The sequence below is a fragment of the Apium graveolens genome, chromosome 6 (genome assembly GCF_009905375.1).
Source record: "Apium graveolens cultivar Ventura chromosome 6, ASM990537v1, whole genome shotgun sequence".
Classification (NCBI taxonomy): domain Eukaryota; kingdom Viridiplantae; phylum Streptophyta; class Magnoliopsida; order Apiales; family Apiaceae; genus Apium; species Apium graveolens.
In genome coordinates, this window is record NC_133652.1 from 23112142 (window position 1) to 23124184 (window position 12043).

Sequence of the window (12043 nt, forward strand, 5' to 3'; positions counted from 1 at the left end):
TATTTTATGATTATTGAATACAACATATGGTTAGACTACATGTTTTACGGTTGCAAATTTCAAGAACGTATATGTTCAATGATTCGTTTGACAACAAATAGTTTCTCGATATTTTTAATGAAGGAATTTGTAATTCGGCGAATGTGTGATTTGATTATTACTAACTTAAATCCCGTGAGATACACGGGCCCGTTAATATTTAAATTTTTTATTTATTTTAGTATATTAAAAAAAGTATGATAACATGTGATCGCAGTTTAGTAGGATAAGAATACCATCAAGTAGTTTAATAATTTAGTTATTTAGCTGATATATAACACAATTTTTTTATAATATGATAAGTTATGGTTGTATTTTAGTAGGATAAGTAGTCCATGTGTACAGTAGTTTAATAATTTAGTAGTTTAGTGGATATATAATACTATTTAACTAATTTTTTTTAATAGTCAAAATTAGGGAATAACCGTTGAATCAAATTATACTCTATTCCGCTTATTATAGTATAGTATAGATGTATTGAGTAATTTCGGGCTTTCAAAAAAAATCTCAAAAATTAGATTTTAATTTGTGATTGATTGATTGTTAATTAATATAATAGATCCCACATGTGTAAATACGAATTATACCAATTAAAACATCTTATCTGTGTTTTTAGTGTAGCACTACTCTAATATATTTGATAAATTTTAGTAAGTTTTTTGGATGCTTGACTTTTTATAAATAAATTCTTTATTTTTTTTAAATGTAAGTACATTAACCTTTTCTGTTTTGCCTCCTAAACATTTTGTACTACTTAACCTCCGAAGACATTCAAATATTTTTTTTCATTATATACAAATTTTTTGGGTCATTTTATTTATGCGATTATAATCTCAGGATAATAATTTGGGGATAACTAATCTCATCAAAAATAGTTCTATGGATAAAATAATCATATACTTTGTTTGTTTAGAAGGATTAAGTACATGATTGGACTATAATCCGTTAAAATATTTTGAGGGATAATTTTTGGGATTGGAATATTGTCATTTAAATTTTTCAATTTTATGATTGTTTCACATGTGATTACAATGAGGGGATTATAATCCTTTAAAAATTGACTTGTGATAGGGGATAAAATAATAACTTTTCCCATAAAATATTAGGGATAATTATAATCCTATCATTTACTCCAACAAAGAAAAATAAGATAATTTATTAATTCGTTAATAACCCTTCACTAATGTTTTACAAAATAAATATGAGACTGAAAAATTAAAAAAAATATATGAAATTATCCTCTACTTAATATTATGAAACAAACTTGTAATGATAGAAAAGTTTTGTGAAAATAATCATGATTCCTAAATTATATACACCAACCCTTACCAAAAACAAACTATGACTTGCCAGTTGCTTCCATCTCAATGCCATCAACAATGGTAGGAGAATTTTTTTAAAAAAAAACAACAAAAATGGAAAATTTGGTAGCTTGAGCGTTTAGTATATCGTTTCCTTAATTCTAAATCAAGCAAGAAATTCAGCAATTTGATCATTCAAACTTTGGTACCCACTCGAAGAACTTTGATCCCTTTCGCCTACAAAGTCATGAACCACCATTATGATGCATGTATACGTATATGTATATAAACGTGTGTTTATATATAACACACGTTACATCTCACTCGTATGAGTTGAGTAATTTGTACGATTCACCCTTTCCCGAGTTACGTTACCCTGCTAAACTCGTTGCTAGTTTGGACTTATTTTTTATGATTTATTACGTTAATAACACATGAACATATCGAGCTAGCTATTTTAAGTCACGTTTTCAGAAAATGGAATTAAATTTTATTATGATGAACAACTCCGTTTGTTAAGTCAGACACTACACACAAAAAATGAATGATTTCAAATTTGCTGAAAAAATGATATAAATGAAGTTGAAAACCCATTTATGAATATATGGCCTTAAAAAAAGGATACAACTGGGTCATTAAGCAACCAAAGGAGTGGTGTATAACAGTGACACTTGATCGATCACACCCGACTTTCTTAAATAATTGTATACTCTGCCATGAAATATCGTCCTTGAGGAGTGATGGAGTATATATCAGGTTATTAAGGTTATACCAATTTTGTTTGGAGAAATGCTAGATTATCCGAATTTTTTTTTAAATTGTTCTAGATTATTAATATAGAATATATATTAGTTAATTTTTCTACTATTCTCCTGATAATGCGGGAAACTGAGTGTATACATATGCGCTTACAGAATAATTGCTAGATTTCGAATATATATATATATCTTAAGTAAAAAAGCAACAAATTTGTGGTCCCAAATAAATTATTTTTGCGGACAAGAGATTTTTACATCTGAATGATGATCATAAAGGAAAATATACAGAACAAAAGTTGCTGAGGGTAGCTTTTTTATCTCTGACCAACAAATCTCTTCTTCTCTCCTTGCACCACAGTAATGATGATCCTTTAGCTCTCCTTCTCCAATAATACTATTCATTGTATATAACTGTACCATATGATCCCTGTATTCAATGATCCTCATAACATACAAACAACAAGATTCCAATATCACAAATTTGCACTCTAGTCCCTGTTGATAGCCCTGCAAACCTAAATCTTCCTTCTCTGTTTATTTTTACTCTGCGCATGTTAAATACTGTAGGCTGCACAGATCTGTACATGATATAATTTGAAACTCTCAGTCTTTCTTCATCATACACACATAAAGCATCAAGTCCTTTTTTGTGTGGTCCTAAAAGCAGAAACAGTCAAAAAAAGTTGACTATATTTGTTGAATGCTGATTGATGAGAAAATAATAAAAATGCAAGAACAAGTTAAGCAGGGCATGGCGGGGAGTAGTGGAATAGGTGGGATGGTTCATGAATATTCCGGGGAGCAACACCACCGGATGAAGGTGGAGATAGCCACACACCCTCTGTATGAGCAGCTTCTGTCAGCTCATGTAGCTTGTCTCCGTGTGGCTACTCCTATTGATCAGCTTCCACTTATTGATGCTCAGCTTTCTAACTCTCACCAACTTCTTCGATCTTACGCTTCTCAGCAAAATCATCTGCTTCTTCATCATCATCATCATCCTGCTGAAAAACAAGAGCTTGACAACTTCTTGGTAGGCGTTACACATATAAGATTAATATTGGAGTTTTTAATTTATGTTTTTTGTTGGTGTTATTGTTCATATATATACTTGCATCATTAAATATTCATCATAGTATCCTGAAATTTGTGTTATTAATGGTGTGACAGGCACAATACATGTTATTATTAAGCTCATTTAAAGAACAACTTCAGCAACATGTCAGAGTTGATGCTGTTGAAGCAGTCATGGCTTGCCGCGAAATTGAACTCAACTTGCATTCTCTCACTGGTACCCTCCTCTCGTCCCTTTCCTGCCCGCCTGTTCGTAATCTTCATAATTAAATAATAATCTCTCCTTCCCAAATTATTTGTCTATTTTGAATTTTACGCATATTTTAAAGTGTATTAACCGCATATCTCAGTTAATCATTTTTCATTTTTTTTTTCTTTTGAATATATATCTAAATCTTAAATTTTTATTCATAAAAATTAAATTTAAAAAATGATTTCTGAAGATACGTGATCAAATTTATCTTAAATTAGGTGCAAAAATCAAACTGAATAATTAAATTAAGGCGGAGGAGTAATATTTGTCTGTTGTTGAGTTGGTACAGTATGTGGAGTAATGAAGTGTAGGAAGAGATAATTGCAATTTTTGCATATTAGATGAATTTTAATATTTGGCGTGAGAAGAATAGATTTAATATATCCAGTTCCTTGTTCTGGGTTTGTGGTGGTTAATTAAATAAAGATGATTATCTTTGTGCTACGATTTAGATACCTAGCTATTGATGCTTTTGGTGGGAAGAAAAAGTAGTAGTTGTAGTAGTAGATAGGAAATTAAGAAAAAAACACAATTTGCGATTCTTGAAAGGTTGTTTAGTAGTAATAATTAATTAAGAGGTGGATGTGAGGGGCCTGCCAACAAATTCTTAATTTATAAACCAGGGGGGTGCATTGCCCAGAGTTGTTTAGTATTGGCTACCAACCCAACACCTCACAGACTGACTGTTGATATTTTAAGCTTGCTTTTAGAATGGGGTTTCTTGAAAGGAAATTAGATGATGCTTCTGTTATCTACTGTAATGTTATTTTGAAGATTTCAAGGCTCTCAAGACAAGACCTATTTATTAGTATATCGTGTTGTTGCTAGGGTTTACTGTTAGAATATATATTAGTACCAACCAATTAATCATCAACATTGCGATCACCTAGCTACTGATCATGAGAAGTGGCTTCATCAATTAATAGTAATTAACCTGAAAATATGATCAACTCTTATAATCCTCATCATGTTGTGTCGCTGTTCAGACATTGTGCATTATTACCTGAAATTTTCTTCAACTCTAAGCTCATGTTGTGTCACTGTTCTTCAACTCTTATAAGCTCATGATCATGCTGTGTTGCTGTTTCGATAAAGTACAGTATTAATCTGAAATTAACTTCAACTATGAGCTCATGTTGTGTTGTGTCACTGTTAAACATCAAGTTCAAAATATTCAAGTGGTATAACACCGTTTTCAATGTTTGTCTTCCTACCATTCCAATTGCAATTTAAATTTACAAACTCCAAGCCTCAAAAACATGAGTTTCTTAACTAAAGATATATAAATTCAGTCAACGGCGCCCGCAAGTATTTAATTCTTTATATAAATCAACTCATAATAGATTACTATCAAATACTATTTCATCTGATATGAATTTTTAAAAAAGTTTGCTTGGTAGTATGCAATATTGATATGTTAAGCTGCTGCATCATATACTAATACTACTCCTATTATTAAAATTAAATTGTGTTTAAAGCTGGATCTTCCCCTTGCTTATAATGAACACTTTATACAGCTGGCTACCGTGTTAGCTAGCTAGTCCCAGTATGGTCCTCACTAGTATATAGTGGGCTACTACGTAAAACATGCATGTGTTTGTGTTATGCGCCAACACAGACATGAGCCATGTACAGTACATGTGTATACTTCTAAATTATAAGTATTAGTAGATAACCGGTGCTAAGTACGGGCCGAGATCAAAATATCAATATTTAATAATGATTATAGAAATTTATTTTAATTTTTTTATTAAAATATATAATAAATAAAATTTTACGATTATTGCAATTTTCATTTTTAAATTATATGTAACTTTCATTAATTCAAATCTTGTTATTACAATAAACTCAATGTTATTATGTATTTATTATTCAAAAAGACATAGCTAATATTTTACATCAAAACTTTAGTTGCTACATGATTGATGGATAATTTAACAAAAAATTAAATCAACAGCACTAAATAATTGCATATTAAATTTCTTATTGTTAGCTGAATTTGTGTTTTTATATAATTTGTGATTGCATAACTTTTTCTGATAAAATATTCATTATGTATGTATAAATTTGCAATTGGTGCTAAAATAACATTTTGTAGGTATGAATCTAGAAATTACAATGTATATACGATTTTTTTAATATAAAAATAATATAAATATGTGGTATATAAGAATCAAAAAACGGGTAAAGTATTACATATAGAATTATAAGTCATATATGAATAAAAAAGAATAAAAATGGTATATTTAGAGCTATAGCAAGATTTAAAAAAGGGTGAAACCAAAAGTTCGTAAAACCGAAAAGAAGTGAAACCAAAATATCCTTTAAAAGATGATTTCCTTATTAATTAATAATAACACTGTTTAAAGGATTCCATTTTATTATTTTAATAAAAAATAAAAAAGAATTCTACGAAAAATAGAAATATCGTAATTATAATCTGATTCCGATCTATATTTTGTTAAAAAACAACATAGAACTCTACATGAAAGAGAACTACACGGTTGAAACCAAAATACGACGTAACCGTACTAGGATGAAACCAAGTACTCTATTAAGAAATAATTTGGAGTTCTACGAAAATAGAATTGTAATCATATTACGATTTGAACAATTTTATTATTTTCTAGTGGTGAAACCAAAATACAATTTTTTTAAAAAATTCATACCATTTTATTAAAATGGAATTCTACCAGCAAATTAAAAATTTCTAAATTAAAAAATTTCAATTTAAACACATGGCCTATTCAGTGGGTCGTGGTTTATATTTCTCGGAATCTATTTAGTTGAGCCAATTTATGAACTTGTTTATTTTAAAATATAATTAAAAATAGGATTCAAACCTATAAAAATAATAAAAAATTATGGCTTATAAAAAATTTAAAAATGAGGAAAACTAATAAATATACAATTATAAGTCATATAGGAATAAAAGGGGATAAAAATAATACACTTGGAGTTATAAAAGGTGAAACTAAAAGGTGGTGGGACTAAAAAATAAGTGAATATGTTTCGTTTATTAATAAAGAAAAACGGGTAAAAATAATACATATAGAATTATAAGTCATATAGGAATCAAAAATGATAAAAATATTACACCTAAAGTTACACCATGAATCATAAAAACAAAAAAACAAAAGGTGATAGAACAAAAAAATAAGTGAAAATAAAGAATCACTTAAAAAATTTATTAATAAACAAAAACGGGTAAAAATAATATATATATATAGGCCTTTACTCCATGGAGAACCATCTTATATGGAGAACCGTGGAGAACCATTGATTCTAATATAAAATCTTTATCACAAATTGTAAAATTTTAGTTCAAAAGTATATAATTCGATGCTAATCTAGAATAATATTATATTTGAATATAATAAAAAAAAAATTAACAATTTAATTTATAAAAAAATAATGGATCTTAAATTTGATTCTACATTGGAATAATTTTTAATAAGTGTGATTCTATTGTAGAACTAATTTTAACCTTTTCATTAAATTTCAATGATTTTTTAAATAAAAAATTGTGTAACTTCGATTTTTAATTTGATAATTAAAATTTGTAACTATGTATGATGAAAAATGAAATAAATTATATATTTTATATTTTTTGAAATAATGGTTCTCCACGATTCTCTATATAATATGGTTCTCTCTAGAGTCCTACCTTATATATATATATAATTATGTGTCATGTAGGAATCAAAAAGGATAATAATAATACAATTAGAATTAGAGTTATACCATGAATTATGAAAAGTGAAACCAAAAGGTGGTGATACCAAAAAATAAGTGAAACCAAGTACGACTTTCACTTATTAATAAAGGTTATTAATTTAATTAACTATTAATTCTTTTGTGTTTGTGTTTAGAGTAAATAATTTTTCTCTTGAACGGGGGGTTAGAAATGTTCAAAAAATCTAAAGTCTAAAATCCAATTCAAAAAAAAGCCTGAAAAGCCAGTGGTGGTGTGTTTATATAATTATATATGAACATGACCTACTCTAGGTTCTAACCTTGAAAAATTACAGTAAGGGAATTAATGTGGATTGCTCTACCTGAGCCAATTTGTGAGTTTCCGTGTAAAACTGATCGATGAAATTCTGCACAGAATACACATTTAACTAAAAATGTATAGCATATGATCAATTAAAGAGCAATGCATTATCGAACTTATATGTATTGCCCCTCTCAATTAATTTATAAAAGATTTGTAACTAGGAAATTTAGTAAACGCTTGAAAATATCCTGATGATTCCGGTATTCTTCAATTTTGTCCAGGAGTGACATTAGGTGAAGGCACAGGAGCAACTATGTCGGACGATGAGGATGACCTGCAGATGGATTTCTCTTTAGATCAATCTGCGGGCAACGATGTGCATGACATGATGGGTTTTGGTCCACTTCTTCCTACAGAATCCGAGAGGTCTCTTATGGAAAGAGTTCGCCAAGAACTCAAGATTGAGCTGAAACAAGTGAGATACTGTGTAGCATTTTCCCCCTTGCATAATTCACATTTTGTAGCATATTCTAATGCAAAATGCTACAAATAGCTCTGTAAAAAGAACTGCTCTGGAACCAACCCTAACTTATATTGCATTGCTAAATTTATATTTTTGTACATGCATGTGAAAAGTTGTCAAGAATAAGCCTGTCTTGTTCATATTCATGCATTGAAAAACTAAAGGATATCAATTTGTTTATACAGATTGTTTTCAATGTCATGTAATGTTGTTCATCAGGCCTCATGTCTGGTTTTGCAGGGATTTCGGTCAAAAATTGAAGATGTTAGAGAGGAAATTCTGAGGAAAAGAAGGGCAGGTAAATTACCAGGTGACACGACCTCGGTGCTTAAGGAATGGTGGCAGCAACATTCAAAGTGGCCTTACCCAACTGTAAGCCATGTTTCTATCCTCCTTTGTTATGTCACATATTTGGCTAGCTATGTCTTCTTTTTTGTAATGGTCAGAGCACCAGTTGATTCGTCAGAACTTGATAAATTAAAATTTGAACATCTATTCTTCTTGTAGTCTAAAATTCTGTTTTGAGATTGATACCCCTGCAATACATGCAGGAAGATGACAAGGCAAAGCTTGTGGAAGAGACAGGGCTGCAGCTAAAGCAAATTAATAACTGGTTCATTAACCAAAGGAAGCGAAACTGGCACAGCAACTCAAATTCAATGACATCTCTCAAATCCAAGCGTAAACGATAGAAACATGTACTAATCAATTTTCAGAAAAGGAGCGGATCATGAAAATGTATCTATTGCATGTTGATTTAGCTATTTCATAATGTCCAAGATACCGCTCTAGTCTACGACTACCCCAGTTTCTAACAATTGTAGAAATTATGTGTATGAACTCTTAAGGTAATATATGGAACCATCAAATGTGTGACTTTAGACAATGATGATTTGTTGTTAACTATAGAAGTTTTATGTACATGTCTGGAATGCCGCCCACTACTCCTCATGGAACCAAATGCATCTGATTTGGCTCCTAAATTAAGCTCAGATTGGTGGTCTATTTTACTTATATATTAAACAAACTTGTAATCTTGTGACACTATGAATCATCTGTTGATTAAGTTGTAAATTCTGTAACACAGAAAACAATTCTTAGGTTATCACAGGATAAATCATACATGCATAAGGCTTTTGCCTTGCTCAATTTAACCTTTTGCTGAGGCTATCAAATACATAGAAATAACAGAGTCAGGCTCTTGCTGGTCATAAAAAGACTCAGTTTGGTTTATGAACAATATCTGTACAGAATTCATGTCTGGATAATCCATTTTTCTGATGGATATCCAAACTCATGTGCTTCCAGAGAAAATTACCGCAACATCTAGATTTTCTTGGTGCCTGCAATTGGCAGCAGGGACGCCAAACGTTGTACATACTTCTTTTCTCAAATAATAATATAAGTAACAAGCATGTCTTCTTTCATTCATTCTCCTTTCTTTAGTCTGTGAAAGAAACACAGAATCTACTAGCAAGTCCAATATTATTATGCCGGCAAATGGAAATTTCCTTTAGAGCGCTGAAGGCTGGATAGTGCTGAATTGCTTTTAGTCGATCATAATCATAGTAAAATTCTTAGTGTATTGCTTAAATAGTTGAATAAGATTTATACACAGTAGTGCTTCCTATCTACTGCTTAGAAACGAAAGATAAACCATGAGATATATAACTTGTGCCCGGGAACTAGTAGCAATGTTTTCTGCCTTAAAGATTTGGAGACACGGGATGTGGAGGAAAATACAAATGTGCATGAACTGCAACAGTTGGAAAATCGCATGAAAGTAGGAGAGATTTATTCAGAAGAAAGATTATTTGAATGGTTCATGAATTACAACTTTATAAGCGCAATGTTAATTACTGCAGAAAGTTTAATGGCAAAGGCACCAAGTACAAAGCGAAATAACAGGTCAGGAATTCAAAGGATATATATTAGCGGATCTAGGCTATCTCAGTTACTGAATCAACAAATCAATGTATTTATTCAAACAGATAAAAAATATTTAATTTGTAGATGACTGAACAATTGTACAAATGTAAAGTCTGTAGTATTTACACCTCAATGGCTCTCTGATTGAGAGCAGTGTACCTCCATCTCTCTTTCTCCACGAAGTCTGCATCGAGAAACTTGGAAGCAAATGCCCATAGCCTGTACATGTCTTCGAAGTTTGTCAGCATCCCAAATGAAGCTGTTAATACAGATACCCCTACATCTAATCTATCTTTCTTATTTTTCAATAATTTTCTGTGCTCCGGAGTCCTTATATGCAGTAAGGCGTTTTCTTCCTCGTGCTTATCTGAGAACCAAATGTTTTTCAGCACTCCCGAACCAAGGGAAATGTTGTTCCTGTCAGCTAGTTTCTGTACAAGTTTAGGATCAACCTTTTCTCCTTTCCAGTCAAATATATTTAAGGCAAGAGCTGGTCCTCGATCAAATCTTACTTTTGGTCCATATATTTTCACCAAGGGAAGCCCAAATTCTGAATGCGGATGTTGGAGTATCATCATTGCATTTATCAACCAGTTGACAAGGTACCTTGATCTGCTACGGATGAGTATCAAGCCCAATGAATCTGCATGATCCAAGCCTCTAAATTCAATATCTGAATCTCCAGTAGTACTGGTTACATTTCTGTTTCGGAACTGGTTTATGTTGAGGGAGTTATTTAGTTCAGTAATTTCAGAAGATATTATGTCCTCTTGTTTTTCATTGGCTTCTTTTAGTTTTTCCAACTCGATGACTTCTTCATCCTGCTGAACTGACACTGAACTACAGGATGAACTGGAGAGGGCTAAATTAGCCTTCTTTAGTTCTGATGGTGATGGTTGCTGTTCAGTGTCTATGTCAAAGCTAGATGATTTGTCCAAAAACTGACCATGTCTTGTAGCTGGTAAAAGACTAATGATACCTATACTTGTGCTTGTCGAACTCTTGAACACCACAGCACTAGATTTTTTAACAAAAAGGCAACCAAAGCCTGATGGATTTTCCCCAAAAATCTTGTAGAAGGAGCAATACAAAAAATCAGGCTTGAAGAAGGAGAGGCCTAAAGTCTCCATTTCCTTAGGTCCTGATGCAGTAGAATCAAGTAAGATATGCCATCCATTTTCCTGTGCTTTGCGTAACCATTGATATGAATACCGAGCTCCAGTCATTCTTGACTGCAGAGGAAAAACAAATAAACCCCTACCCTTATTCTTCCTTTTACTTGTTACCATTTTCCTCAAGTTTCTGGAGTGGATACTCATTTTAGGCCATGAGAATTCAGCTGACATTACTTGGGCACCTTTCTTCTTAGAACAATCAATCAATATCTCGACAGCCTCATTCACAAAGTCATAAACAGTTAGAAGATCCCTATTAGAATGGAAGGGATAATTATCTGCTAAAAGCTTATAAGTGGATGATTGGTTGGCAGTGAACACCATGGAATACTCATCTTCAGAGATGTTCATAAAGCTTGTGATTCTTTTTCGTATGATAGTGTCTAATTCTGATTCTTGTCCGCCATGGTGCAGCCAAGAATACAAATTTGCTGGTTTATTTAAAATATGAAAGAAGGGTACAGTAGAACTATTGAAAGACAGTGTTGGAGGAGCAGAAGTAGATGTAGAGGCAGTTAAAGTAGCAGAGTAATGGATATCTTGCTGGCTAAATGAGAAGAGTCCATTGCCAATGTAATCAAGGCATACATGATTTAGGAGATGATAGTACTCTTGCACTCGGATTTGATCAGCTAGATAAGTTTCCAAATATTGCGGGTAAGCTCTGGTGAAATTGGAGAATAGTTCTTCGTGGGAAGGGAGAGATTCGTGATTTGTGAATTGAGTGTATGGATAAAGAGAAGACACTGTGGAGTTTGTGAATTCATGATGTGAAGTCGCTGCACTCTCGGAGTCTAGTTTGTCAAAAGATGGATTCATAAAGAAACTGTGAAAGCAGGTTGAGGCTTCTCTAATGCAAGGTGATTGCATATTTTTTCTGAGTACTAAACATGCATTTCTATAGACAAGTTTCCTAATTTTTCTTCTCTGCTAGCTTGGCATGTAATGCTCCAACATGCCCTTTGAATTTTCAGCAAATATGAATGTGGAA

At 31.7% G+C, this 12043-nt stretch overlaps 2 protein-coding genes across 2 annotated transcripts; one reads left to right on the top strand and one right to left on the bottom strand.

The window, feature by feature from the left end:
* Nucleotides 1-2371: 2371 nt before the first annotated feature.
* Nucleotides 2372-8837, top strand: LOC141667979 (homeobox protein HD1-like). Its single transcript, XM_074474633.1, has 5 exons — nucleotides 2372-3131; nucleotides 3269-3389; nucleotides 7707-7900; nucleotides 8189-8320; nucleotides 8500-8837. Exons 1-5 carry the CDS (start codon nucleotides 2799-2801, stop codon nucleotides 8638-8640), a joined length of 921 nt encoding a protein of 306 aa, XP_074330734.1. The 5' UTR covers nucleotides 2372-2798; the 3' UTR covers nucleotides 8641-8837.
* Nucleotides 8838-9749: 912 nt separating this feature from the next.
* LOC141668982 (uncharacterized) lies at nucleotides 9750-12043 on the bottom strand. Its single transcript, XM_074476046.1, has one exon. The coding sequence runs from the start codon at nucleotides 11920-11922 to the stop codon at nucleotides 10000-10002; it is 1923 nt and encodes a 640-aa protein (XP_074332147.1). The 5' UTR covers nucleotides 11923-12043; the 3' UTR covers nucleotides 9750-9999.